At 40.9% G+C, this 27,761-nt stretch overlaps 1 protein-coding gene across 3 annotated transcripts; it reads left to right on the forward strand.

Annotated features, from left to right (window-relative positions):
- The first annotated feature begins 1,986 nt into the window (after nucleotides 1–1,986).
- arhgef18a (rho/rac guanine nucleotide exchange factor (GEF) 18a) lies at nucleotides 1,987–27,723 on the forward strand. 3 transcript variants are annotated; one of them, XM_085390329.1, is made up of 20 exons: nucleotides 1,987–2,143; nucleotides 12,610–12,744; nucleotides 12,906–13,004; nucleotides 13,356–13,496; nucleotides 13,918–14,168; nucleotides 15,871–15,996; nucleotides 16,738–16,855; nucleotides 17,009–17,272; nucleotides 18,698–18,774; nucleotides 18,898–19,079; nucleotides 20,542–20,597; nucleotides 23,907–24,086; nucleotides 24,296–24,412; nucleotides 24,809–24,915; nucleotides 25,011–25,061; nucleotides 25,171–25,218; nucleotides 25,295–25,753; nucleotides 25,966–26,257; nucleotides 26,385–26,489; nucleotides 27,441–27,723. In XM_085390329.1, exons 3-20 carry the CDS (start codon nucleotides 12,929–12,931, stop codon nucleotides 27,587–27,589), a joined length of 2,799 nt encoding a protein of 932 aa, XP_085246455.1. In that variant the 5' UTR covers nucleotides 1,987–2,143; nucleotides 12,610–12,744; nucleotides 12,906–12,928; the 3' UTR covers nucleotides 27,590–27,723. The 3 variants fall into 3 exon arrangements, with proteins under 3 accessions (XP_085246455.1, XP_085246454.1, XP_085246456.1); XM_085390328.1 differs by having other exon boundaries at nucleotides 12,909–13,004; XM_085390330.1 differs by lacking the exons at nucleotides 12,610–12,744; nucleotides 12,906–13,004 and having other exon boundaries at nucleotides 1,991–2,143.
- The last annotated feature ends 38 nt before the right edge of the window (nucleotides 27,724–27,761 follow it).

The raw sequence follows: 27,761 nt of genomic DNA on the forward strand, positions 1-27,761 counted from the left end.
ACAACAAACCCCAACCCATTGCAACTCAATTTTATTAATAGTACCAACTGATGATGATAGCCACCTCAAGGACCTTTATATTTTAATTACAGATCCTGCAGTATTAGAACAAGAATACCTACAATCAATCAATGTGAGACAGAGTAGACAAAAGTTAGTAATATGTAGTAGGGACATATGGAACAAGTGAAGAAGAAATGCTCAGTCCATCATGGATTAACACTTCTGTTAGAGATTGGTCACATGATCAAGTCCTTTATCATAAAGGGAAATAATATACAGGTCTTCAGATGCAGGTTAACCTGCCAACACCACACCCTGATGTAAACACTTCCACAAAACATAATACAAAATACTAAATCCAGCTACAATGCCACAGTTGCCTCTGAGTGTGGTACAATCTTCTTCTTCCAGCTGCTCCCTATACACACAGCAGATTATCTACCTCCACCTCATCTTGTCCCTAGCATCCTCCTCTGTTACACCAACCCTCTGAATGTTCTCCATCACTAGACCCATCTTCTCCGTGCTCTTCCTCTTTTCCTTCTTCCTGGGAGCTCCATCTACAACATCCTTTGTCTAATAAATTCACTATCCCTCCTCTGTCATGTACCTCTACATACCTTTTTGTCTCCAAACCGCTCAACCTGAGCTGCCTCTCTTATGTACTCATTATTAATCCTGACTATCGTGGTGACTCCCAATGAAAATCTCCAATTTTACCAACTCCAGTTTGGCATCCTGGTTCTCTGTCAGTGCCATCGTCTCCAAACCATAAATCATAGCAGGTCTCACTATCATCTCATAAACCTTAGTTTTACTTTTGTTGTTATCTCCACCATCTCCACCCAGCCTGCACTCTCTTGTACACGGTTTGTTGCTTTGGATGGTCAACCCCAAATTTAAACTTATCTGCCTTCACTATTTCTCCTCCTTGCAGCTTCACTGTTACTCCTGTCTCCTTCTCATTCACATATGTATTGTGTCTTGCTTCTACTGTCTTTCATTCTTCTCTCCAGAGAATATCTCCACCTTTCCAGGCTCTCGTCCACCTGCTCCCTACTCTCACCACAGATCACTCATCTGCAAACATCATAGGTAATTCCTAGGAGACTCCTGTCTGACCTCATCTGTCAGTCTGTCCATAACCACTGTAGCGCTTGCTTCCTCTATACTAATTCTTTGCACATCACTAACTTTCTTCCTTCTCTCCTCCTCTCTCATTTTTATCATTCATCAGCTTCTCGAAGTGCTCCTTCCATCTTCTCAGCACACTCTCTTCACTCCTTAGTACACTTCCATCTCCATCCAATCATCCTAACCAGCTGCACATCCTTTCAGCTCGATCTCTGCCTTTTCTCCTTCCTTAGTGTCCAGGCTCACATTAAACTCATTATATGCCTTTTCCTTTGCCACCACCCCTGTCTACTCCCTTCATCTCATTTTGTCTTTGCTGAGCTCTTCCTTTGAAAACTTTACTGAATTTCCTTGTTCTACCACCAAATCTCCTTGTCCTCTGTCCAAAATACCTTCTAGACACTGAGTGTAGTATAACTTCTGTTAGTATTAGCTTACCAAAAACGCACAGACACACACCCTCAAGACAGTTGCTTTAGCAAGCAAAATAAATTAAAGAAATGCTGTCTCATTTATGCTAGCTGAGCTCCTACCTGCAACACCTGATTGAACCTACACAAAGGACAAGTGCTTGTTTTTGCCAAAATAAAAGCATGTAACTATTCACAGCAGTTGTTTTTCACTAAAAATGGCTACCAGAGTTTCTTACTGGGAAGGTGAACTGCAGCAGATGCCAGCTGTCTGTATTAATTTAAGGATTGAGAGAAGAGGTAGTTGCTGTATGAAGATCAGGTATTACTGAAGCAGCACATTCCCACAATGCTTAGAGGAGGAAGGAGGGTTTACACAAAAGAGGCTGGGATTTGTTTTAAAACACTCCCTCCCTCCCTCCCTCATCAGCTCCATTTTTTTCCTTCTTATTTGTGCACTTGTTCCTTCGGAGACATCCTCTCTGTTTGTTGTTTTTAGCGGGCGCTGCTGACAGATAAGATTGATCTCGCTTACCTTTACCTGGAAATAACAGAAAACCTGTCTTCTCGTTCTTTCGGCTTCATTTCAATAGCAGGTAAGATGAAACCGTTCTCGGAGTTAACTATTATTGTTTAGTATATGAGCATCAAGTGGATAGAAGTAGTTAACAAGCATGAAGGGATTGCGTTAGCAAGCTAAATTAGCTTACTAACCCCGTAAAACGCAACGCTGCGTCGCGAACGCAGAAAGTTTTAAGAAGACGTGAGCAGGAAAACTGACTCGACTTGACTGTCTTGAATTTGGTCGCTAAATTAGCATAACTTCAGCTCCGTATGCCAAGTAGTGGGAAAAACAGGAGTCATAAACTTTATAAACAAGGTTGGGATACGTGTTCAGTCACCTGTTGGCGCTCCCTTCTCTCTCGACTCTCCTGGCTTTACACCTGTTTCTGTTCCTTTCGGTGAAAGCAGATTCACTATGACAGGTTCTTCAATAACATACGCACTGAATTAAAGTTACCTTGTCATACCTCACATTCACATTAGAATGTAGTCGGAGTTTAGTTCGAGAGTTTATAATTATCATGTGTAACTATCCTATGAAATTAAGAGTATTCTCTGAACTTTCCTTTTGGGGTGTCAAGTCACTAGCTACGCAGTGACATTAATCCATAACCGTTAAAAACGTACAAAAATAGGGTTATTCCATACGCGGAGTGATATTCATATACAACGTCGAACCAATAAAACGCACAGGAATGGAACGTTTTTCCTTTGGCGGAGTGATACGTAGAGCTCTGCCAGCTGCACATATATTAAAATTAGGACGTGTCGACCAAAATAACATAAAATAAAAATAAGTAAATTTTAATAAGAAATGTATCTGAAATCCATAAATTTAATCATATACAACTGAAAAACCTCAAGTGTCAGCTAAATTACAATTGCTGATAAATCTTGGTGTCCGCTGAAATGTAGGCTAGTCATAAAAGTTTTTAAACCTTGGCTGATTAAAAAAAGAAAACAAAAAAATACAGAGCATTAAGAAGCTAGTTGTATATGTAAGCATATAACTTGTAACAGTAAAAATAAAAACAATGTATGTGTGGTTTTTAAATAATGCCTCTGAAAAATATTTCTGATAGACGTGTTTATGCAGGTCTGAAACCATTAAAACTTTAGATGTAAGTTTGAACTAAGAATTTTAGACAAACCAAACATAATCAGAAAAGGAAAAATCTAAATCTGCTTAACAAAGCTTAACAGTTCTAGTTGGAAGTATAGACTGTATACGAAAGATGGAAGTAGCCATTGCAACGTCATTACACCATTTGTTTTGGTATTCGCAGCCTCAGGTCTAGCGTTTTATTGGCTACCATTTTGGGGGTTTTGAAGCCAGAAGTGGCCATATTTAGATCATATTAAGATCTGAAAGAGTTCAGGTGTAGCAGGAAAATTATAGAAGTGGCATATTAAGTTTATTATCTGAGTAAAATTGAAGCATTTGAAATTGGATTAAATGATAGAAGTCACAAATTTACCCGCAAGTTTAAGTTCACTGAAAGGTTAATCTTTCAAAGTTTTTGTGTACATAAAGCTTAGAGCTGAAGACAATTTTTGCTGGTTTTAAAAGTGAAGATTTGAGAATTTGAAGGACTGGGCTGTAGTTACGTGCTGCAGATAATTAGTGGTATTAAAAGCCCAGAGAGGCAGACAGTAATCACTGACTTTTTAAGGGCTTGTTCAGATTAAGTAGAACAAGATACAAAGCATTAAAATATGTTAAAAACACAACAGCCTTAATAAAAACAGAGTAGTTTGGGCCTGGAAGCAGGGTTCATACGTCATCACTTGACAACCGGATGGATGTCTGTGCAGGATGTGATTATTATTTATTTAGGTTTTAAAGAGGACGTGAAACATTAATCATATAAAGGCAAATTTAGATCATGGAGCCCTGCTCTTGAACACTGACATAGATGTAACACTGTGAAGCTGGATTTAAGAAATAAATACTTAAAGTTTAAGTTTTAAAAACATGTTTATCGCCATTTCTGTCAATATTGAACTACGTCATGTGGTTGGTTGTGACTAATAGACTTAGTTTATGTTGGCTAACTAGTGACAGAATCGGTAACTCAGAGGAAAATAAGGACAATAAGACCATTTTTGATCTGCACCTGGCTGCAACAATGAGTTTTATGTTAAATAACCAAAGATATACTGTCCACTTTCACTCTGTATTGTTTGGCTAGCTGCACTCAAACTGAAAAATGCAGCTGTTAGCGGCCATGTTTGGGTTTGTAAAGCACTTTTCATGGTTGAATCAGAAGAAAAAATATCCTGGGTATGTTAACGTGCTTTTTAAGGGCTTTGTACCGTATCATTAATACATCTTTACGTGATATAAAGCTCACATCATCATGTGTTTATATATCCCAGTATGCACTGTAGGTAGGTAGATAGAGCCAAATATTGATATTATCAAATTAATATCGGCACGATAAGATCAATACTTTGTTTCTATCCTCTACCTTTAGTATGTAGTCCACTGAATTGTGTTAACAAATTATCATTATTATTATTATTATTATTATTATTTAATGAAAATATATACCTCAAATTGTGGAAAGTAAAAAACTGATTTAGTTGTCATGAAAATGTTTTCAAAATTTGCAAACTGATGATTCATCTCATAAATCATGACACACTGCTCTCGCCTACATAAGCTGACTTTATAAGATATAAGTATTGGTATAGGCAGTACTAGCCATTGTATCAGATAACTGCCTAAATTTACAGTATTGCACAACAATGAAAAAAGCTCAGGCGTGTCTGATAGCAAGAGTTGTGTGTTGCCCTGCAATGACGTTTTAGTATCTAAAAAGGGAGCTACTTCAGCAATTTCCGATAAAGCACAGAATTTTGCAAAGTATGTAAGAAATCCACTCCTGATGAAGACTGGAAACAACAAACTTGTTGGGCAAAAACACACCGTACACCGAGGCTACAAAGGAGGCGATACTATCAGCTGGTGATGTGTGGCCTAAATGTAAACAAATGAATCTGCTGAGCATTACAAGCTGCATTCAGCTAGCTGCACTTCATAATGACAGGAAGTGCAAACAGTGGATGATGCGCTTACATGTTGGAAAAGCAGGGCTTTAAGCAGCTGGTTTAAAAGATAAAATAAAATAATAATCCAAGGAAGCGAATATTTTTTCAATCTTATTGTGTGACATCAAGCAGCACATTTTGTCATGTTTACAGCCGTATTCCAAAATGGAATAAATTAAATGGACCTTTTATTGAATTACAGCATCAAGTCTTTTTGAGTGGGATGCTACAAGTTTTTTTGTGAAGTTTTTCCCATTCTTTTTGGCAGAACCTCTAAAGGTCCATTTTCAGATCTCTCCAGAGATGTTCAGTCTGGGTCAAGTTTGGGTTCTGGCTGGGCGACCCGGGGGTATTTAGAGTGGTCCTGAAGCCACTCCTTACTGGTGCGCCTAACTTTTTTTTCTTAGGTCCGCTAGCCGTAATGCTCCAACAATAAGGTACACTTTTGAGGAAATGAAAGGATTTTAAGTGCGCCTTATAGTCCGAAAAATACGGTACTGAAAAAGTTCTTGTGCTTAAAGTGTTTCACTGAGCTGAAATTTAAACTCAAAATATCTCAAGATGTATAAAATAAAAAGAAAGTCAAAATTAAAAGTGCCTCAAAGGCTTCGAACTGAACATCTCAGTATCTGAACATCTTACCTTGGGCATGGGCATCTGAGAGGTTCTGCCCTTGATTATCTCTGATTGGTTTAGACCAAGATATGGGCATAATGTGTGTCTGTTGTTGACCACACAGAGACATTCAGAGTTGCGGCTGGTCGTACCAACCTAGGATTTTTTTTGGCGGAACAGTAGCACATTGGTGGAATGTGCAGGTGTCGCCGTGCACTATTGGATTATCTTGGGAATTCTCTACGTTATTTCCCCTTTCTGCGCATCTATGCAGAGATGCGCGTGACACACAAATCGATCGAACAGCAGCAGCACGGAGTCAGTGCTGCGATGCTTCAGCGGCGTGTTCAGCTACTCTAAGCAGCACCTTCATGATTGGTTTAGGCCACGATATGGGCATAATGTTGTCTGCTGTTGGCCACATAGACTTTCAGAGTTGCGGAGACTGTTTTATATACTGTTGGAAGATGAACAGGTTTTCGTCAAGGACGTCTCTGTATATTGCTACATAAATCTTTCTTTTGAAAAACATCCCCCCCCAACATGATGCTGCCACCACCATGCTTCACTGTAGAGATGGCATAGACCAGGTGACGAGCACTGCCTGGTTTCCTCCGCACATGAATTGAAGGTCAAATTGAATTGACCTACTGTTGCATTGTAATGCTGCTGCTATTTCAGTAGGTTCACACCTAAAATTAGGTATTAGGTGAGTCATCAATGACAGTAGCTCATTGAAGAATAGAAAAGGCCTTTCATTTACTTACACTTATAAATGCTGTGAGCACTGATAATGTTGAGTATTTTTGTTTCTATATCGTCAATCTTATCTTTATCACAGATTTTCTTGAAATATGATGGGATGATTAGCGGCTGTATTGCCCACCAGTCATTTGTACTACAGGTCCCACTACAGGCTCGAGATTTAGTGAAGGAAGGGCACCCGGAGTAAAGTCTATTCAATCAATTATAGTAATCCATCTGTTATAGAAAATAATGGAGCGGCTAAAAGGGCCTTTTGTTGACATTTAAGGGAGCTGCAGATGAGTGTTGGAAAGGCGTTAAAGCAGCATAATCGGTCTACTGTTTTTTTTATATTGTTTTACAGTATATTTAAGTATTAAAAATTGCACATAATATACTTTAAGGTTTCTAAGGCTTATTAATTAGTCTCACACACTTTAATGAATTCAGGTGAACCAATAGCAGCTTGAAATGGTGAGAAAATACAGTAAACGTCTGTAATCTTATAAATTCAGACCACAAATGGAGCTGAAGGCCTTGAGGTTGGTGTAACATTTAAAGGTTTAGCCGTGCTCTGGGTTATCCGGGACTCTAACTCCACGATGCAGACACATGCTCTTGCTCCAGCCTCACATTGAGGACTCAGTAAAGGTCAGATTCACCTCTTCATACTGACAGAAACACATTGGCATGCGGTTACAGCACACTGCAGTGGAGTTAAAAACACCCTGTTTCTAGTCAATAAGTAAACTGTGTGTCAAGGCTGCACAAGAGAGCAAGCACTGCAGTATTTCTCTCTCTGATCATATTTTCTACTGTAGTTATGTGTGAAATGCACGTTGTTTGGGTTTTATGAGGGCCAAGAGCAAATGGATCACTGGATTTGTGGCCTCTTCTGGCTCTGAGCTGTGGGTGGCCTTGCTGGGGCTGTCTTGCCAGGAGAAGTCCTCCTGTTGCTATGCTGCTGTAAGTCTGAGTAAAGCTACTCTTCAAACACGTCATTCACCAGTATTTTCCCGTCTCTGTCCTCTGCAGAATACTCGGCAGACTTGCCAGTCTTGTTTTTTGTTTTTATTTCCTTGCAGAGAACGACCTGTATTTCACGCTGCTCTGCTCCCTCTCCGCCCCATGTGGGTGAATCATTTGAGGTGTGGCTTCTGTCTTCAACGAGCTGTTTTTTTTTTTTGTTTTTTTTTTCTAAATGACATCAGAAACAGCAGTATGCGACATTACGTGATGGCAGAGCTTCAGTTCATCCTTTGTCATTTTTTTTTTTTTTTTTTTTTTTTTTTTAATAAATAGGACAGGGGGAATGAATGAGAGAGAGAGGGGGAGAGAAAGAAAGAAAACCAAAGGGGAGAAGAGACGGTGAGAAGGGGGGGGAAGAGAGACAAAAAAAAAAAAAAAAAAAAAAAAAAAAACCCCTGGGTCACCTGTATGGAGAAAAAAAAAACAAACAAACAAACAAACAAACAAACAGAGGAGACAGCAAACAACAAAGAGCAACATAATAATAGAGAAAACAAAGCACCATCACAATAAACTAGCTAGTCATAGATATCAGTATTTACTAAGTAATAAACAATATTGTGCAGCACGCAAGATAGACAGCGCACAGTGTGCTTTGAGGCAGCAGCCAAGAAAGCTTTAGTCCGCGTCTGTGAATACCCATGTGTGCATACCTGTGTGGATCAGCATGCTTGCATTCCAAAGGTTTCTCCATGTAATGATCTGCTAGGGAGTGTGGGGGGGCCTCAGCCCCGTCCTCCAGGGTGTGAAGCGGGTATGGAGGAGATCAAAACTCCAGACATCCAGAGGCCCCCAGAACACAAAAGACCATGGAAGACCAACAGAGGGGCAGCCGCGCCACTGTTCCAGTAAGAGCTGAGGAGAGTCCCAGATGAGGGCTCACTCAGCAGCCGCGGAGCAGAAGCCAGGGGGGGTTGCAGTGACGCGCCCGTGAGCTCCGCCGGCCCCCAGCTGCGCCTGAGTGACCGAGCCCTAGGCCGAGAGGCCGGGGGCACCCCACCTCCAAAGGGGGCCCGAGCGAGCCCCAGGCCCCAGGCCCCGACAAGCGGCCGCCAAGGAGTGAGCCGGTGTGTACCCGGAGCTGTTGAATGATACAGCCACTACATGGATAACCATATGCCATGCAGCTTAAAAGCTGGTTTTTAAAGAAAGTGCTGTAACATGATACAGTAAGGCATGATGCTGTCTTTGTATTCTCACTTTGGTTTATTTTGTAACCGTTTTGATTTATGTGGACATCATAAAAGATATCTCGCCCTTATCTGGTCTTGAGTAAATTGAGTAAATACAACTTCAGATGAACAACAACTGATTACATCTTATGTACATCCAATTTATTAATCAAAAAATAAACAAATATGCAGATGCAGTGTGTGATTCAGTTGCTGGTAGAGCCACCTTCAGCAGCAGTAACCTGAAGTAATGGTATCAGCCTCTCACATCGCTGCAGAGGAATTTTGGCCCACTCCTCTTTATAATGTTGCTTCAGTTCATTGAGGTTTGCAGACATTCGTTTATGCACAGCTCTCTTAAAGTTCCACCACAGCATTTCAATAAGGTTGAGCTCTGGATTCTGAAAATAAAACCTAAGAATCAGTGTGACTGACTCTGTCAGTCATTCATGACCCACTTTCAGTCAGGCTTTAGCTGTTGTTCAGTCTGACGTCACTAGCCATGTCTGGGTCTAAACTCCGCTGCAGGTCCATATATCAAACGATCACTATGGCATTACTGAGAGTTGAAAAACTGTCTAAAGTCTTTCATCTTTAATAAAATGATCAGCGTTCTGCTCTACCAGGTGTAACAATTGAGTTTAACATCCAGGCATCCATGAAAACGGAATTTATGACATTTAACGGAGTTAGAAGTTAGCAGGGAGTTAGCTCGCTAGCTTCTATCTAAATACAATATAGCATGTCCTGACTGCGGGGTTTTGGAAACAAATTCAAACGTACAGCTCTGCTATCACTTCCAACATAAATGAAGACAGAAAACTAAACAGCAGTGACGTTTGTAGGGTTACTGAAGTTGGGCTAGCTGGTATTTAATGATGTGCTACGTGACCGCTAGCGACACAGCTATGTTAGCATAATATAAACAAGCTAACTTTTTTTCCACTCGATAAAAGTTACCGTGAGTGTTCTCGGTGGTCAGGAACAAATGTAATCGCATGGCAGGATGCTGTAAAAGGACCAAACTTCAGCCAGGAGAACAACTGAGATAATCCATCCACAATACGAGGTTAGTCATTCATATACTGCTGCATGGGCTGGGCTGCAGTTACATCCTAAGGTTTTAAAAACTGAGCTTAAATAAATGATTAGTGGTAAAAGCAGAGGGAGGTCAACAGTGATCACTGACTGTTTTAGGAGCTTTTTGAGATTAAATAGAAGGAAATACAAAACATTAAACATGTTAACAACACAAAAGCCATATTAAACGCAGACTACTTTAGACCCGGAAGTAGGATTCGTCGCGTCATCACTGAACAACCGGGTTGGGCAGATGTCCTCACTCTTTGACGCTAAAATACTTTGGTATACATCATGGTGCACTCAGTGACTGCAAGGTGCCCAAATCCTCAGCTCTCTACTGATGTGCTGTGTTTGGTTTTTTGTTTTTTTACAGCCAAACATCTCTGCTGTCCAAAGGACATCTGTTCAGATGCAGTTTTGCAAACCTCAGCTGTGCACTCACTCTCTTGGCATACCTGACAAACAAGCCAAGTGTATTCAGTCTTTTTTTTCAATTACTCTGTCATGAACTTTTATGAACTTTAACATTTAACATGCTAACTGAGACTTCCAGAGTCTGAGAGAGAGCTCTTGGATTTTTTTTGCGGTTTCTCTGAGCATTGCACTGTCTGACCTTAAGATTATTATTATTATTCACATTATTACATGTGAATAATCTTTTGCAGTACAGAAAGATGCAGTTCGATTGTTTGGAAATGTCCTTATAGCCTTTCCCAGATTGATGGGCAGCAGCAATTGGTTCTTTAAGATTGCTAGCAAAAACATCTTTTTAGAGGTGCTAACACCTGCTTATTATCAATGAGTTGCTTTTTATTAGCAGACCTACGTCTCGCACTCTTAATTTCTGTGGAAGCAGTAACGGGTTACTGAGTTTTTCCACACAATGCTTCTGTATTTTGACTTTTTGTGAATTAAGTGCAATATGCCCCATTTTGTAGTTCATCCTAGATTGTATTTCCAGATTATTTTTGTTAAATATACTTATCTCCTGATATATAAAATGTTAGAGACAGTCAAAGTAAATAGGTAGGTACACCGCCTTTAACTTCTAACTTGCTTGGCTCATGCTGTAGCTCTGTATCCTAAAGATCACTTCTGGTTCTACAAATAAATAACATGATGGCAGCCAAAAGAATAATGTTGAGGCTCCGAAACTGCTTCTTTGAAGAGTGTGCTGCAAGTATAAGTTTAGATTTCTTCTTGTTTTACCAAAAAAAAAAAAAAAAGACATAAGTTTGCAGGCGAGAGCTATGTGTGTTTATGAGTTGTGTCATAGTAACGTGTGTGTGTGTGTGTGCTTTAGGTGTGTCTGGCTTTGAACAGCTGCTGCCTTTCCTCCTTAAACTGTGGGGTGAAATGATGAAGCTTTGAGCTTGGGTGTGGTGGGAAACCAGTAAAATACAGATCTTTGCTGCTAAAGTTGTGACTGTTTTTGACGTTTACTCCCATCATCATTTTCTTCATTGCGTTGTTCATTCTTTTGTCAGACCTCCAGCAGGCTTTGCTGCTGCTGATTAAACACATGTAGGTGTGTGCAAAGACCAGTAGATTGTTGTCGCTGACACTTAAGCACCCATTAGCATGCGCACACTGCCAGCCAGCAGGCCCCCATATACTTTTTTTCCTCCTTTTGTTTCTGTGCACTAATTTAAGTGTCTTTTCTCTGTTGCACCCCCCTCCCTTCCCCCGCCCCTTGTCTCAGGGAAACGGTGACACGCTTAAGTTGGAAAACAAGCGAGGCAGAAGTGTTAGAAGCAGATGAGTCACTCGGGGTCACAGAAAAGAATATGATAAAAAGTCATTTGAGGGACGAGGAAAAGCTGAGTGTAAAAGGATGTGTCCGTAGTCATCTCCCTGCAGAGATGCAGATCTCTGAGTCAGGAGGAAAATGCTGAGCGAAATGACCCTTCAAAGAATAAAAGGAAATGTTGATCTGTGTTTGTGCAAGCAGCTGCTGTACCTGTGTTAATTGAATAAATGACATCACTTGTGCAGCTCCACTTGTCTTGCATAATTTTTTCTTCTTTTAGTTAGCCTGAAAGCTGGTCTGACTTGAGCTGTGTTGTCACAGTTTGCTAAACCAGTTCCCTCTACACAAGACTAGATTAGTTTTGTAACCACTTGTCTGCCAATATTGTTCTTTTTCTGTGGTAGGAAGTCTTTTTGTGTAACTGTCTGAGGACAGAGAGATTTCAGAGCCGAATAATAAAGTTATATTTTACTTTATTTCCCCTAAAATGATAAACTTGTGTTTGAGTTTAAGTTGTGGCTTCACAGATGGCAATAAGCAATCACGCTGTGACCTTCAGCGGTATCATGTTGCCCTGACTACATAAAGTTTCTGTCTAAATTGATATTCTAGTAGTTTGCTTTAATCTCCAGTCACACAGACCTGGAGACCGGTTGATTGGCCGGTTGATTGAGGTTTAATTGCTGTTGCTACGTGAAATTACTGGCCGAGAATTACCACTACATCGAAAGCCTCCTTCCATTGGGTTATCTGCAATGAAGAATAGAGTGAATGGAGTAAATGAAGAATGTTTGCCTTCAGTTGCACACTTCTACTTTGAGGCAGCTCAGAGAGTAGTTGGCGACTGTTTGCAGACAGGAATGAAGTCTTCCAAACAAGTTGTGGGTAACAGCAGCAATCCGCTAGTGACGAAGCAGCAGCAGGGTGACATTTGTGATGTAGCAAATTTGCTAGAGATTCAGTGTTTTAACCACCTGACACTTTAGTCTGTTAGCAGTCCTCATCTTTCTGCTCATGTTTCTCACAGACTGTTTTTTGCTCTCTCACACAGCCCTGGGGAGAGTATTTCTCCCCCAGCCCACAATGGCCTTTCAGCCAACTTCCTCGGTCCACGCATGACTGCCCCCCACCCCACCCAAAAACACCAAAATCAACCCCTCTCTTCTTACAGCAGCACAAGCCCCAGGTGTGTACGTCCCCAGGTTTAGTTTTACTCCTGATACAATAAATAGGCTGTTTTCTAGTGAAGAAACTCAAACCTAACCACACATTCCAAGTTGTGTGATGTTTGTGTTATTCTTTGTGACGTTGTTCCTTTGTGGGGGTTTTTTCTTTCTTTTCACTCAGTAGAAATTGACAAATTAGCACAGATGGAGGAGACCGATAGCTGGAGAGATCGGTTGAAGCTCTCCAGTGAGGACTTGACTGATCCCATCAACCTCGAAGGTCAGTCGGTCAAGCACGACCTGGAGCTGCTCACAGCTCCTCACTTCTGTCACAGTCGGAAAATAATGGTGGAAACTTCCTGGGTGAAAATACCTTTTTATAGTCTTTGTTGTTCTTGTCCATAAATATATTTAACACAGTCCAGTGCTGCTTAGTTTTACTCACTTTTAATATTTTTGTATGCAGTTGTATATAAATAAGGAAAAGACCTAAATCTGTTGCTATATAAAGAAAAGTTATTAAAAGCAGATTCAAAAAAACCTGTGTAACCAGCAGTGAATCACTGACACGCACTCATATGACCACAAAGCACAAGCCTTGTTTCATGTAACGTGTGTGTGTGTCATCCAGACTCCCATTATACCCTGCTGCAACTCGAGCTTGAAGCCGATGCCCAGAATTTGGAGGCAGACTCCTGGAGTCTGACTGTGGATCAGAACTACCTAAAGAACCTGAGCAAAGAGGAAATAAAAAGACAAGACATCATCTATGGTACGCTGAGCTATACTGAATCAAGTTGAGGCCTAAATGTTGAATGCTGTTTTGCTCTTTATGGGTATTTTTCTATAACCTGTCAAAATATATCCGCGCATAAATTCCTGTGTTTGTCAGCGTGTCAGAATCTTATGTCAATCACCCATTGAATTGAGAGCTCTTTCTAATGCCTATAATTATGATTACAACAGCGGTGGTGGATTCTCTCTTTACCTCATAGGACCTTTTGCTGAGACACACTTCTGCTGTGATAATAAGTACGATGACATTAGTAATTCTCTTGTCTGCCTTTGAACGCTGCTTTGACCTGCTGACCCTGTCTTTTACGCTGCATTGGGGAAACATTTAGAGTCACAGTGGTTGGTGCTGAGAAAGAAGAATATTTTATCAAGAGTTTTTCTCTTCATGTACTTCCTAGAATTGATCAAGACCGAGGTGCACCTCGTGCACACCTTAAAAATCCTTCTCGGGGTCTTCATGCACGAGCTGAGGCAGTCCCAGCTGATAGAAGAGGATCGGCTGGAGAGGCTCTTCCTGGGCATCGAATCCCTACTCGTCATCCACGAGCACTTCCTCAAATGCCTCAAAATGTGCCGAAACCAGAGTCAGGAGGAAGGAAACCCGATTAACTACCAAATATCACAGATAACAGATGTCCTCATCTCTCAGGTAAGCTGGGAAAGCAGTGCGCCGTATCTGCTTACATGTTTATTATTTACTCATCCTGAGGGTAAAATGCTTTAAGAGTTTTTATGGTAACACAACGCAAAGTGATGCGTTAAGGTCAGCTTCCACAAAATACTTTCAGGAATCTGGAAGCCATTAGAGGTCCAAATGGGGGGAAAAGGTCCTGAAATTGGAGAATAAACAGGTTGTTCAACATCCTGAAGGATCACTTTTCCTGATTGAAATTCCAATTCCAAAAATAAGCCTATCAGAGGAGTGGCTAAACCAACAGTCTGGTTCATTCTTGAAAAAGGAATGCACTGACCAGCTCAGCTACTGAAAAAGGCCCTAACAACCACAGACCACAGACAGACCTTGATAGTCACAGTAGGAGTGATTATCAAGGTCTACAAACAAGAGAAGGCTTCATGAATGGAGGTAAAAAGGGATTATAACAAGGTAAAAACCACAAGAACAGGAAGGCCAGATTAGACTTTTACTTTAACGAGAGCGTGCACAGTTCTGAAATAGATTTTTTATTTTTGGACAGATGACAGAAGCAGCAGGATGAATTGTGAAGCGCGCAGGGCTCTTCACTCTGCCCAGATTTAGCCCGATTCTGCAAAACTGAATGGATGTTCACCCAATATTTTCTTAAGGCAAAGAAATAAGATATTCTTCAGTGCGCAAATGAGTCAAATGAGTCTGACCTCAACCCAACAGGGCAGTTTTTCAGTGACTCAAGACAAAACTGAAGGCACAGACCCACAAACAAAGAGCAGTAAATACGTGCAGGAACGATGCAATGCCACTGACGTCATATTCCCACACACACTTTTTTTTCATGCTCCCCATTTATCAACACATTTCCTGAGTGAGAAATGAGAATCCACACAGTGCCACACTGTTATAGGCCCTCAAAGTAGTTTGGGAGTGGGTCAAAAATGCTCAAATGCTCATGTGGGATAAGTAATCTTCTTATATGCCTGATCTCAACTGGCTGTCATCAGTGTGGAGGACTAGCTGCTCTTCTCCCAAATGACAGAGCTCCTCACCCTGTCTTTAAATGAGGTGTCATTTAGAGGAAGCTCAGTTCTGCTGCTCATATTACTCAGTCTTATTCTTTAGGTCAATACCCAAAGGTGAGCCGGAGGTGAGAGCAGGTAGACCTGCTGTCCCTGGAGCCAGGCTGGGAGCTCACTGACCTTGAGCTCACTGGCCTTAACCTGTAGAGCCCGTCTAAGTGCATCCCTCTGTGAGCTGAATTTGTTGTTGGGCAAATCCAGACACCTCTGATGATTTTTACAGTCATTGGTCAGCTGGGAAGCAAGAAGGAAAGCTCGGATCTGAATTTTTCTGTTTCATATTCATTTTTCACACAAGTAGAAATGTTAGTCTTCGTTCTCTAACCTCTGCTTCTGACACAGTGTATGGAAAACTTTTTCCAGTGTAACTCGATGCTAACACAGAGGGTTCATGTTTATTAAAACGCCTACACCTGTTGTTGTTTTCTAGGTAAACTCACAGATCTGTGAAATCTTAACGCAAGTCAGCACATCAGCATATATCAATGTCCTTTTAAAAAAAAAAAAATCTCTTATTTCCAGCATCCACACACCAGGAAAATGTTGTTGCGTGAATTCAGCACATCATTGTTAGTATTAATGCCTTCATATCCCTTTTTCCCCCCCCTGAATTATTTCAGTTTTCAGGTTCAAAAGGAGATCAGATGGTGGCTTATTACGGGATGTTTTGCGGCCATCACTTAGAAGCCGACCGCATCTACAAAGATCTGATCCAGAACAACAAGCGGCTGCAGGCCCTCGACAGAGTAAGAAATCCACACTCGCTGTTTGCATCAAGTCGAAATGATTTCCTTCAAATTTTAGCTGAAGAACAAGAGCAGGTCCGCTTTGTTTATCCTTTGTTTATCCTTGTTTATTCTTATTGTATTCTAATTTTTGCCTCATAACTTTTGCACTGTCCACTTCCTGCTGTGACAAAACAAATTTCCCACGTGTGGGACTAATAAAGGTTATCTTATCTTATCTTATCTTATCTTATCTTAAATTTAGATCAAGTGTTTACAGTATCAGGTCACAGGAACCATTGTGTCAGCTGCGTTCTTTAATACAAATTACTAAGTACGAGTTTTCAGGTACTGCAATGGAACTTTGCTTTTTCAGGCTGTCTTTGAATTCAGCCCCTCTGCAGGTTGATCATTTTCATTCCTATCAAACGATGCGGCATAGATATCCAGTACGATTATTTATTTATTTATTTATTTTTCTCATTGACATCTGATGTATTTTCAGCGTTTTTGACCAGTGTATTTCTTTGTAACCACACAAAGCGGCATGTTTTTTCTTATTCTTCAACATGTTGTGTGTATCACTTTCTCTGTCTTGCTGTCTACTGTCAAACAGTGTTTGAGACTTTCTCTTTAAATGGCAGTCACACATCTGGTACTCTAATGTAATCTCTTGAACAAGCAAATACAGTAACAAATTTGATCAAGTATCTAAAATGTATGAAACTTCTTTGTTTTTATTTTATTTTTTTTATAAATAAGAAAATAGGTCAGCTGCCTCTGGTGCGGAGGTTGGGAATCTCCGACTGCTTACTGTTGGTGACTCAGCGCATCACAAAGTATCCCGTGCTGGTGGAGCGACTCCTACAAAACATCGACGGTAAAATCTCAACAGCCACCTTAAAGAGACTTTCAGTGTTTAACTAAGCAACATGTCTACAAGCTGAAATTAGTGAAATCTGCTCACCTTGCTGGCTGCAGGGTTTTAAAAAGAAATAAATGTGGTTGGATCGTTTATTTCTTGCTCTTACAGCCGACACAGACGACCACAGGTCTCTCAGCAAAGCCTTGGAGTGCATCAAAAACACCATCGCCCAGGTGAACGCTCAGGTCAACGCTCAGGTCAAAGACTATGAGAAAGCCGCTCGTGTGAGAGAGATCGGTTATCGTCTGGATCCAAAATCTGTGGGGCGGCTGAACGGAGGCGAGGTCATCCGCAGGGAGGATCTGATTCAGGGCAACAGGAAGCTGGTGCATGAAGGCGCGGTCACCTGGAAGTCATCTGGTAAACAGAAAGGTGTGTGACGAGCTCTAATGACTGTGGACGTGCGTCTGTGTATGTCTGCGTTTTACTAAATATCCAAAGTAAACAGTGACTGACGGTCCGGTCAGTTTTCCTGAGTCCCGACCTGAAAAGGATAAAAGTTCTCAATGAAAATGTTAGTTTTCAATGTTGATTTGTTGTGATAAATTCTTCATTTTTATTTTTCTTAGTTATACATTTATATGTTATAAATTTCTGTTTTATATTTTGTAGACTGTGCAGAGAGACAATAGTTTATTAAGACATTTTGATCTTCGAGCCGAGCTGCTGAGCTTGTAATGAGATCACAAACCAGCAGGTCTCATGTTAAACAAGCCTGAAACCTGAGCTTTTGGCTTTTTTCCTCATTTTTATTCTTTCCGCTTCTCTTGGTTCAGCATGATATTCGTGTTTATGTATATATAAATAAGATTTAGCCACACAGATTCATTTTCAACTGCAGTCCTCAGCAAGTTGATGGTATTTAAATGAATGAACAAAACCAAATGCACAGAAGCGCATGAAAATTTAAACGCAGGAGCATATGTTACATAAAACACACATGCATGTAATATATCAAAGATCAAACTTAAACTCAAACAGTCAAAAGGTGTCACAATCAAACACTTTGATCTAGTAATGGCTGTTTTATCTGTGTTCTGTCTTAAGCACATTTAATTATATGTAAACTCAACGTGCTTAAGACGGAACCTGTGTAGGTTTTTACAAGGCCTTGAGCCATTGAGAGCAGCAAAATAAAACAAACCCAAAAAAAACGAACGTAAATGCTCAATATAAGAGGATTGTTTTGAACTGTGAGTCATGCAAAGCTGCTCTGAGCATAATAGAGACTTTAAAGCCTGCTGCTTACAGTTCAGAGTGTGTCCTGCTTTGTGAAACAGTTTTACTTCCTCGTGCTGACAGCAACATCCATTAGTGTCGTATTCGCTTTGTGCGGCTGTTGCCTTTGAGATATTGCCACAGAGTTAAATTCAGCCGGGGGGAGAATTTGTAATAATACAAAGAGCATGTCACATGTCTCAGCCAAGTGTGACGCACATGAAGATTCCCACAGATTTCCACTCGTGTCCATATTTAGACTTATGCTTTACACATAACTTGGACCCGCCTTGTTTTCAAAATGCAGTGGTGACTGTGAAGCGATCAGCAGAGGTCAGACGGTAAACTGAGGTGAGCGTGTGTGTACTCTGGTGTGATTTTTAATGAAACTTTGAGGATTGAGTGCTCAGTGGATTACCACTTTGACTTCTCAGTGCGGCTTTTGTCAAAATCCGAAACAATCCGACAACCGGCAAAACTACTTTTTTGTCATTAAGCGATGATGAGCAGTCCTGTTGAGTCACAGCATTAAGTGCTTGTGTTGTTTTGATGCTGAGCAGCTTTAATCTCCCCCTGCAGACGTCCATGCTGTGCTGCTGTCAGATGTGCTGCTCCTCTTACAAGAGAAAGACCAGAAGTTCGTATTTGCTGCTGTTGTGAGTTCTTCTCAAACGTTAACGGCTGACACCGTTTACACACCATTTACTGTATCATTTATACATAAAAGGTTTCACTGCATTTAATAATGAGATCAGTGTTTATGATTGCGCCTCGTGCAGGATAACAAACCTCCAGTCATCTCCCTTGAAAGACTGATAGTCAGAGAAGTGGCCATGGAGGAGAAGGCTATTTTCCTCATTTGTGCACGCACCGTCGGCTTGCCGGAGATGTATGAGATCCGCATGGGCTCTCGAGAGGAGCGCATCACGTGGGAGGCCATCATACGAGAAGCGTTGGAACGGTAAGCCGAGTGCTTCTAGGAAAAACGTTCAAATCGGACGTAGTTTCTGGAAAAAGGAAGCCAGTGCAGTCTTTGGTATGAGGTCATCTCACTAAAATGACCATAGTGTAGTATCAATAGTTCTCTATGTACCCCAGGTCCTCCTTGATGGGTGGACCAGTCTGAACTAAAGTTTGCATCATCAAATGTACAGCAAAAACATTTATTATAAATTTTGATTTTATCATCTGCCTGCGAATGCACCGTTGCGTTCTCTGTTTGCTTCTGTTCACATGTGTCGCATTCAACATATGTCACCATGTGTAAATGTGTAACCAAATTTAGTCTCTGGGACTGAGTTTTGCTCGAGTCACCTCTAAATATTAGAATGAAGATTTAGAAAAGTTGTTGCAGGCTCAGTATCAATGTGTTCAATTAAAGATCAATTCTACTTTGGTTATTGGAGTCACACAGGGAAGCTTATCCAGGGGAAGCTCATTGGCTAATGATTAGTGTTGGGATTAAATAATTTGCAGTGCCTTAATAATGCTATGCTTTTTATTAATAAGTGCTATAAAGTTGTATAGTATAGTATTAAGTGGACACAGCCCTGAAAAATAAAAGCATTAGACCATGTGTCCTTGGGGATTCACCCTTCGCTCCACCCATCGATCCTTTCTGGCTTCCTTCCAGTTAGCAAGTTAGTCAGTATAAATGTTACATTTCATTCAGAATTTGGTAACATCACTGATTAAATAGCCTCCTAAGGGAGATGTTTTGGGCGGGTCCTTCCAGGAGATCAGGATGGAATCATTGCTGGAGACAGTGATTCAGTTTAATTCACTTTTATTTATATATAGCTCCAAATTACAACTGTCACCTAAAGGCGCTTTATAGCGTAAATACCCTACAGTAATACACAGAACACCCCAACAATCACACAATCCCCTTTGAGATGGCTCTTGGCGGCTGTGGGAAGAAAAGAAACCCTAACAGGAAGAAATCTCCAGTTTCTCCAGGGAGAAGTTGATCTCTGTTTAGACTGACCCTGACCAGGATAAGGTATAGATGGATTTTATTTGATGCATTTTATTTCTAAATAAAACAAATTCCTTTTCTTAAATCATGGTGAGTGAAAGCCTTCCTATTAAATTAAAAACAAGTCAGTTATTTAAATTGTTTTTAAATCTGGCCATTGGTTAACATCTCCCTGATCAAAGTGTGGTGTCTCTTTACTAAAGACTTGAACGTTAAAGCATTAAAGCAGCCAACAGCCAGCTTTTGTTGTCTTTGTGAGATCATACCCATTTATTTCTTAGTGTTTATATTTATTTTACAGATTATTTCTTATTGACACTTGTGCATGTGTTAAAGTGGCACGTTTCACGTCATATTCTCGTCCCTGTACAAATAAAAATGTATAAATTCTAATTAAAAATGATACATAAAAGTGGATACTGAGTAGGTTGTCTGTGTTTTTCAGTCATCAGCAAGAGGTGCAGTACAATGAAATGATCACTACTCTGCAAAGGTTTCAAGGTAAGCCGGCCGAGAACATCGGCCACTTTTGTGCTCGGCAAATCCTCCGGTGTGACATTTTTGCAGTAATTAATTTGAGGGAAACTTTACCTGATTTTACTGCATACATCTTCATAAAGGAAAGGGATTTAAAAGATTTAAAAATTGCATTTTTGGAAATTGTTTTGGAGATTTGCCAGTTTTTAACTGATTTTGGGTTTGTGCTCACCCACCTTCTTTACTTAAGATTTTTTTTTTTTTTTTTTAAATGCATTTTCAACCTGTCCCAGCCGGAAGATCAAAGAGTGTGGAAAACGACCTTCTTCCTTTCTCTTCTTGTTATAATGTTAGGTGTACAAAGCGAGAGTCACTGTGTGCTAAGCAGTGTTGGGCAAGTTACTTCTTCAAAAAAGTAACTGAGTTACAATATTCTAAAAGTAATTAATTACTTGAAAAGTAACTATTGCGTTACTTTAAAAAGAAAAAAAAAACGTTTAACCCTCTGGGTATAATTGACCATTTTTAACTACTTTTGATGTTTCCTCTACATTTCACCTTTAAAATCGATTTACTTTGCCGTGTTTGGTATCATTGTTTTCAGCACAACCTCACGTGTCTGAATTTACAGTTATGTTTTCATTTTGACATACTGTATTAACACAATTGATCTAAAATCAGACAAAAAACATAAAATCGGAGTAGAAAAAGTTATATTTTTTTTACTGTAACAACCACAAACATGTTTAATGAATCATATTTCATAACTTTAAATGCAAATATAAATTGTCAATTTTAAAGTTAAAGTTTTGCAAATAAAGTTATTTGCATCCATTTACCTTTTACCTCGATTTTTTAAATAACCATTTCAAACCATTTCATTTATCTCCAATCTACCATTCCTCTCAAAAATTCTTGAAAAAATAGTTGCTTCACAAGTCCATCTACACCTAACTGATAATAACCTTTACGAACAGTTCCAGTCTGGCTTCCGTCCTCTGCATAGCACCGAAACTGCTCTTATAAAAATAACAAACGACCTTCTTATGGCAGCTGATTCTGGTCTCCTCTCCATCCTTATTCTCCTTGATCTGAGTGCAGCCTTTGACACCATCTCTCATCCCATTCTTCTTAGCAGATTAGCTTCTATTGGTCTCTCTCATACTCCACTAGCCTGGTTTAAATCATACCTGTCTGACCGCACTCAGTTCATTCAATTAAAATCCTTCACTTCTCAGCCTTCTCCTCTATCTACTGGGGTGCCCCAGGGATCTGTCCTCGGGCCCCTTCTTTTCATCATTTACCTTCTTCCACTCGGACATATTTTTCGTAAATATAATATTCAGTTCCACTGCTATGCCGATGACACCCAGCTTTACCTCTCTACCAAACCCGATTCTACTCTTCCTCCATCCTCCCTTATCCTCTGCTTAGCTGAACTCAATTCCTGGTTCTCCTCCAACTTCCTTAAACTCAACAGCAATAAATCAGAACTTCTCCTGGTCGGCACTAAACGACTGCTATCCAGAATTAACAATTTCTCTCTCACCATCAATAACTCACTGGTCCCTATCTCTCCCTCTGTGAAAAGCTTGGGTGTCATTCTTGATAGCACATTATCCTTTAATTCACATATCAATAATGTCACACGTGCAGCATATTTCCAACTCCGTAATATCAATCGCCTCCGCCCTTTCCTCACTCCTCATGCCACTGCCATTCTCGTCCATAATCTTGTTATCTCTCGAATTGACTACTGTAACTCACTATTATTTGGCCTTACACAAAAATCTATTAACAAGCTCCAACGTGTCCAGAACTCTGCTGCCCGTATTATTACTAGGACTTCCTCTACCCACCACATCTCCCCAATCCTGAAGCAGCTTCACTGGCTCCCGGTTAAATTTTTCGCATCCATTTTAAAATAATCCTCTATACATTTAAGGCTATTCATTCTCTCTCTCCACCATACCTCTCCGATTTAGTACAGATGAACTTCCCATCCCGGTGCCTCAGATCTTCATCTTCTCTTTCTCTCTCTGTTCCTTCCGCTCGTCTGATTACAATGGGGGGGCAGGGCTTTTAGTTCCTGACCTCAGAAATATTAGTTCATTCCCTCTTTTTAAGTCCACCCTCAAAACTCATCTGTTTAAAATTGCTTATGTTTAAACCTCTGTATGCTCTAACCTTTATCTGTTATTCTTATTATTGTGTATATTTCCAGTTTCTGTGTTTTTATCTGTTGTACAGTGTCCTTGGGTGCTTTGAAAGGCGCTATTTTTAAATAAAATGTATTATTATTATTTATTATTAAACTATTTACAGAACAATCAGCTGTTCTGCATTCAATAAGACACACACACACACACACAAATTATTTGTGCCACTCCAAAAAAATTATTTCTGTCCACTATAAAGGAGAACATCACAGCCTGATACCTGCAGGTCTGACAGCAGCAGGAGTATCACTCCTGTTTCTACCTGGAGACAGCAGTCGCCTCATTGTTCTGACACACAACACAAAACTATCCACAACACTACACACTGACTACACAAGACAACACATTAACTACACACTCCAAACAAGCTAAACGTCACAAATCTCTCACATCTCAAAACTCGCTCTCTCTTTTTCTGCTCTCGCTCTCTCACTCCTGAAACTTCCCCTGTGGGTTTTTTTTTTTTTGTTTTTTTTGTTTGTTTTTTTTTGTCATAAGCAGAGAGTGCTTGCTAGCGTGACGAAACTATTGAGGAAAAAACGCCGCGTATATATTGTTTATCATGACTCTGGTTTTACGTGGCCTATCAACACAATTTAAAAACTGGTATCTATCAACTTGTTGCTTTGTCTTTAAGTGGTCATGTGATTGGCTTCCCACGAATACTTTATTCTTCCTCAGTCAAACAGCAGGACTCATGCGATCGTTTTGCCCCCTTAGCTCCAGGTGTTGTGCTAGACAGTGATCGTGATTACCGTCCGCGGGAGCGCGCGCAGCTGCTTAAAGCTGTAGCGTCCAGATTACTTACGTAGGCAGCTACTTCCGTGCAACTGATATAAGATGCCGTAAGCTGAACACAGCTTCAACCGTCTGTTTGTTGAAAAATAGTAACGGACCGCGTTTTCTTGTTAGTAACTGTAACGGCATTGTAACGATAGGAATAGTAATTGGATTACTCGTTACTGAAAAAAAAGTAACGCCGTTACTAGTAACGCCGTTATTCCCATCGCTGGTGCTAAGTCTATTTTTCTCTGAATAAAAGATTTCCACTGATTTATTTATTTATTTTCATGGCGCAAAAAAAGTGCTTTTGTTGTGTTCTGCTGCTCTTTAGTTCATCTTAAGGAGAGGGACGACCGCATAAAGGAAAGTCTGACAGAGAAGCAGCAGCTCTTTGCTGCTCTCTATAAACATGTGACTGGACAGGAAACCCCCTGTGATGGACTGCATCCCGTAGGAAGCGCCAACGACCTCCAGCAGCGGGAGATGCTGTTGAACACAGCCATCGACGAAGGTGAGGGAGCGACTGAGATGGAGGTGGACTCAGTTTTGTTGTAGTTTCCGGTTGTTTTGTGTGATGTTGCTGGAAAACAGCCGCGTTTTTAAGGTAGAAGACGTATGCTGAAGGAAAAGTGAAATTCACGTCTCACACTGTTGAATCATGAGTCAGCATCTTATCTTTTAAGGAAGAGATTAAAGAATTGTTTCTTTTTCTTTTGTCAGTGGAAATCCTGCAGAACCTGCTTGCCTTGAAGACAAGCAACACAAACGCTCCCGTGGATGAGAGTAACGCACGGGGAGGAGTGGCAGATAGTAAATCTGCAGCTAGCACTTGGAAATGTAAGACTGATGTGCTGTCCTGCTTTGTGTGTGGCTCTTATAGGACACATGTATACTAAAGTAACACAGCTAATGCAGAATCAAAGCTGTGACATGTTTAACTTGTGGTGACATCAGTGAATGGAAAGCTGCCTTGTAATTTTCTCAGTTACCTGATGGAGGTATCGGTGGAAGTGTGTGGTGCCCTCTTTAATCTGTCGGCTCCCTGCTACATAGTTTTTGATTGTACCGATTAGAGCTGATGTGAGCATGACACAACTGGTCTCACATCCAAAGATCGGCAATACGCTTCTTTCAAACGTACCACAACCACTACCCATGATCTGCTAAAAACAAAGACATCCAAAACCTGCAGTGACATCAAATATGAATGATGAGAGGATTTGTTTTTCTCAGATGGCGAAGAAGCTGATGACCTTGAAAATTTCAGTCCCCCGACTATGAGCCACAGCTTTAGTGACCAGCTGCAGCAGCACCACTCCTCCGAAGGCCCAGAACAGTCTGTGAGTGATGTGAGACAATGTGAGAACCTGACGTCCATCCTGTGGTGAAACATGAACATTTACACCATTTGTGCTTTTTCTTTTTTTACTTCCAGGCTGATGAAGAACCCCACGATGCCTCGCTGCTACATTTAACCGAGGCTGAGGTCAAAATCTCATATCTATCGTCTTAGTTACTGCAATCGTTTCCTCTGTTTTATTCATGAATAAATGTTACTTTTTTGCCCCCCCTCTTTTTTTTTTTTCTCTTTACAGGTTTATGACAGGGTGATAATGCTCGGGCAGATGCTCTATAGCTTAAAAGTAAAGCAGCTTATCTTAAATTCGGATGTTTCTCTATTTGGTATCAGCCGGCTAAATTAAACTTTCCATCGTGCAGGCAATCGTTGCTCAACAGGACAGCCAGAACGCGCTGCAGCACGCTTTCCAGTCACAGAACCAGCGGGCTGCTACCTTCAGCAACGCTTTGTATGAGTACGAGAAGCAGCGCAGCTTGGAAAAGCAGAGGGAGGAACTCAACAGCTTGAGCAAGCAGCAGGCGCAGCTTCGAGAGGAGCAGCAGCACTGGGAGAAGGAGAAGGAGCGGCTCAGGCGCCAGATGGAGGTTCAGGAGGCTCAGCTGAAGCAGAAGGAGGAGGAGTGCAGGAAGTTTGAGGAGAAGCTCAGCGAGGAGAAGACCGAACTCGACGTGCTGAAAAAAGAATACCAGCAGGACCTGGAGAGACTGAGGGAGACCACAAGATCACTGGAAAAAGAAAAGGAGCGGCTGGAACAAGACAAGGAGCGCTTAGATAAATTTAAGAAGAAGTTCATGCCAAGCTACGACGATCCCACACAGGTGAGGAATGGGATTGGAATTAGATGAATGCAACATTTATCACCATTAACGGTGTGATTGTGTATTCATGTGGCCATTTTTTTGTGTCCACTGAGCTAAACAAAAGGAAATACAATCTCCAAGTACGATCTAGTGAGGAAACATTACACCAAGGCAAATTCAAATGTGAAAGAAAATTTAAATTGCGTATTTATTTTTTTTTCCCTCCGAAGTGTTTGATGTACTCGTCATTCAGGGGAAGCACAGTGAACGGAGGCACTCTGACCTCAACGCTACAACTCTACACAAAACCGTTCGATTCTCTGGAAATCCCCCCAAAAGTTCCACCGCGCAGGGAGAGCATCTGCATACACCCGGCCAAACCCAGTCTGCTCCCCAACCTGGTCAGCACCACCAACCAGGCGCTCAAATCTGTACCCGTGCAGCAGAAGATCCCCACAAAACTGGCCAAGGAGAAGGACAAAGTCTCCAAGAAGAAAACCCACAAGAGGGCCCAGAGCGCAGGTCAGGAAATAGGTTAACGTTTAAAACCTGAAGTTTGAAAAATATTTATCAACACTTAATCTGAAGCCAGCTGTTACACCACATGGCTGTGAACTGAAACCATTTCTCACTGTGTTTCTAATTCCAGCCTCTATAGACCTGAGCGAGGTGGCGCCCATCCAGGTGACGGTGAAAGAAGGAGGAAGTCTGAGGTTCCAGAGAAAAACCAGTCCTCAAAGGATCATAAATACAGGTACGACCGGAGAAAAATGTAAAAAAAAATGTTTTTACTTGGTTGGCTAAGAAATAAGTAAAATAGATCTCAGTATGTGCTAAACGTGCACAGTCATGGCTGGGAAAAGTTGCAGGAGACACAATGAGCAAATCAGACTCGAATCCCAGAGAGTATAAACAAGTTTTAAGTTTAGATTTAAAAGACTGGATGGAGGGAGCAGATTTGACTCTTCAGTATTTCACTTGTCAGTATTTTTTTAACTAGAATTATTGTGACTGTGTGCACGGAACTTGTGAACTCGTTGCCTTTGAAATGTGACTGAGACCAGGTCTACGACCGCTAGCAGTCAGTTGCCATCTTCCAAGCAACTTTTTTTTTGTGTTAACACGGCAGTAAAATTGCAATAAGACAGGAGACATGTTCATTTTGTGTGTGTGCTCAGTTTGGCAGTTACTCCTGTAACTTCTGTAATCTGGTTGTGATGCGAATAACTGTGAAGAATCAGCCATCCACATCACATTAAGTAGTTGTATTCAGAGTCCAGCCAAAAGCGCAAAACTTCCTCCACAAATAGTGATGTAGTTCCTGCAGGACAGCAGTTTACCTGCAATATGATGTGGGCCACCTTGCATTTATACAGAAATGGATCCAGAGTAAAAGCAACGAGTGGCAACGCCCGTGATCGTATTTGTAGTGTTCATCCTTAGTTCACGAATGACTGAGCAGCACCCTCTTGTGGAGAGTTTGTACCTTTTCAGTTTGGTGGCACAGAACGGACGTGACTGAGGTCCTAATAATGAGATCCTGCTCTCATGTCTCATAAACAGGAGGGACATAAAATTAGAAATGTGGTCATTGCAGTGGGTTGCACTGCTACACCTGTACAAACTGCCGCCTCAGTGATAAACACCACTGAATTTGAGCTTTTATTTCCCTGGAGTGCTGGATTTGTCTTCTTTCTTCCTTCAGATACTTTCAGTCCTCCAGCATTTGTCCAGAACGTGAAGACGCCTCAGAACCTCAACAGACGGAGGAGCAGCGACACTACTCCACCAGCTCCACCTCCTTTCCCCAAGGACATTGCCAAACAGAAAAAAGAGAAGGAAATCTTTCTTTAACCCTAAACTTCAGACCATCGGGCGAGTCTGGAATTATAGACGGAGCTTCAGGGGGTGTGTGTGTGTGTGTGTGTGTGTGTGTGTGTGTGTGTGTGTGTGTGTGTGTGTGTGTGTGTGTGTGTGTGTGTGTGTGTGTGTGTAGAAATAATTGTAAACAAAGCAGATGTTTGAT

This window comes from Rhamphochromis longiceps, linkage group LG18 (assembly GCF_057381845.1).
Source record: "Rhamphochromis longiceps isolate RC_006_pf linkage group LG18, R_longiceps_female_GT1.1, whole genome shotgun sequence".
Classification (NCBI taxonomy): Eukaryota; Metazoa; Chordata; class Actinopteri; order Cichliformes; family Cichlidae; genus Rhamphochromis; species Rhamphochromis longiceps.

Coding starts and splice junctions, on each gene's coding strand:
- arhgef18a (XM_085390329.1), top strand. CDS start 12,929: ATGGAGGAGACCGATAGCTGGAGAGATCGGTTGAAGCTCTCCAGTGAG. Junction 19,080..20,541: donor ATACGAGAAGCGTTGGAACG/GTAAGCCGAGTG, acceptor TGTGTTTTTCAG/TCATCAGCAAGAGGTGCAGT. Junction 24,413..24,808: donor TGCAGCTAGCACTTGGAAAT/GTAAGACTGATG, acceptor TGTTTTTCTCAG/ATGGCGAAGAAGCTGATGAC.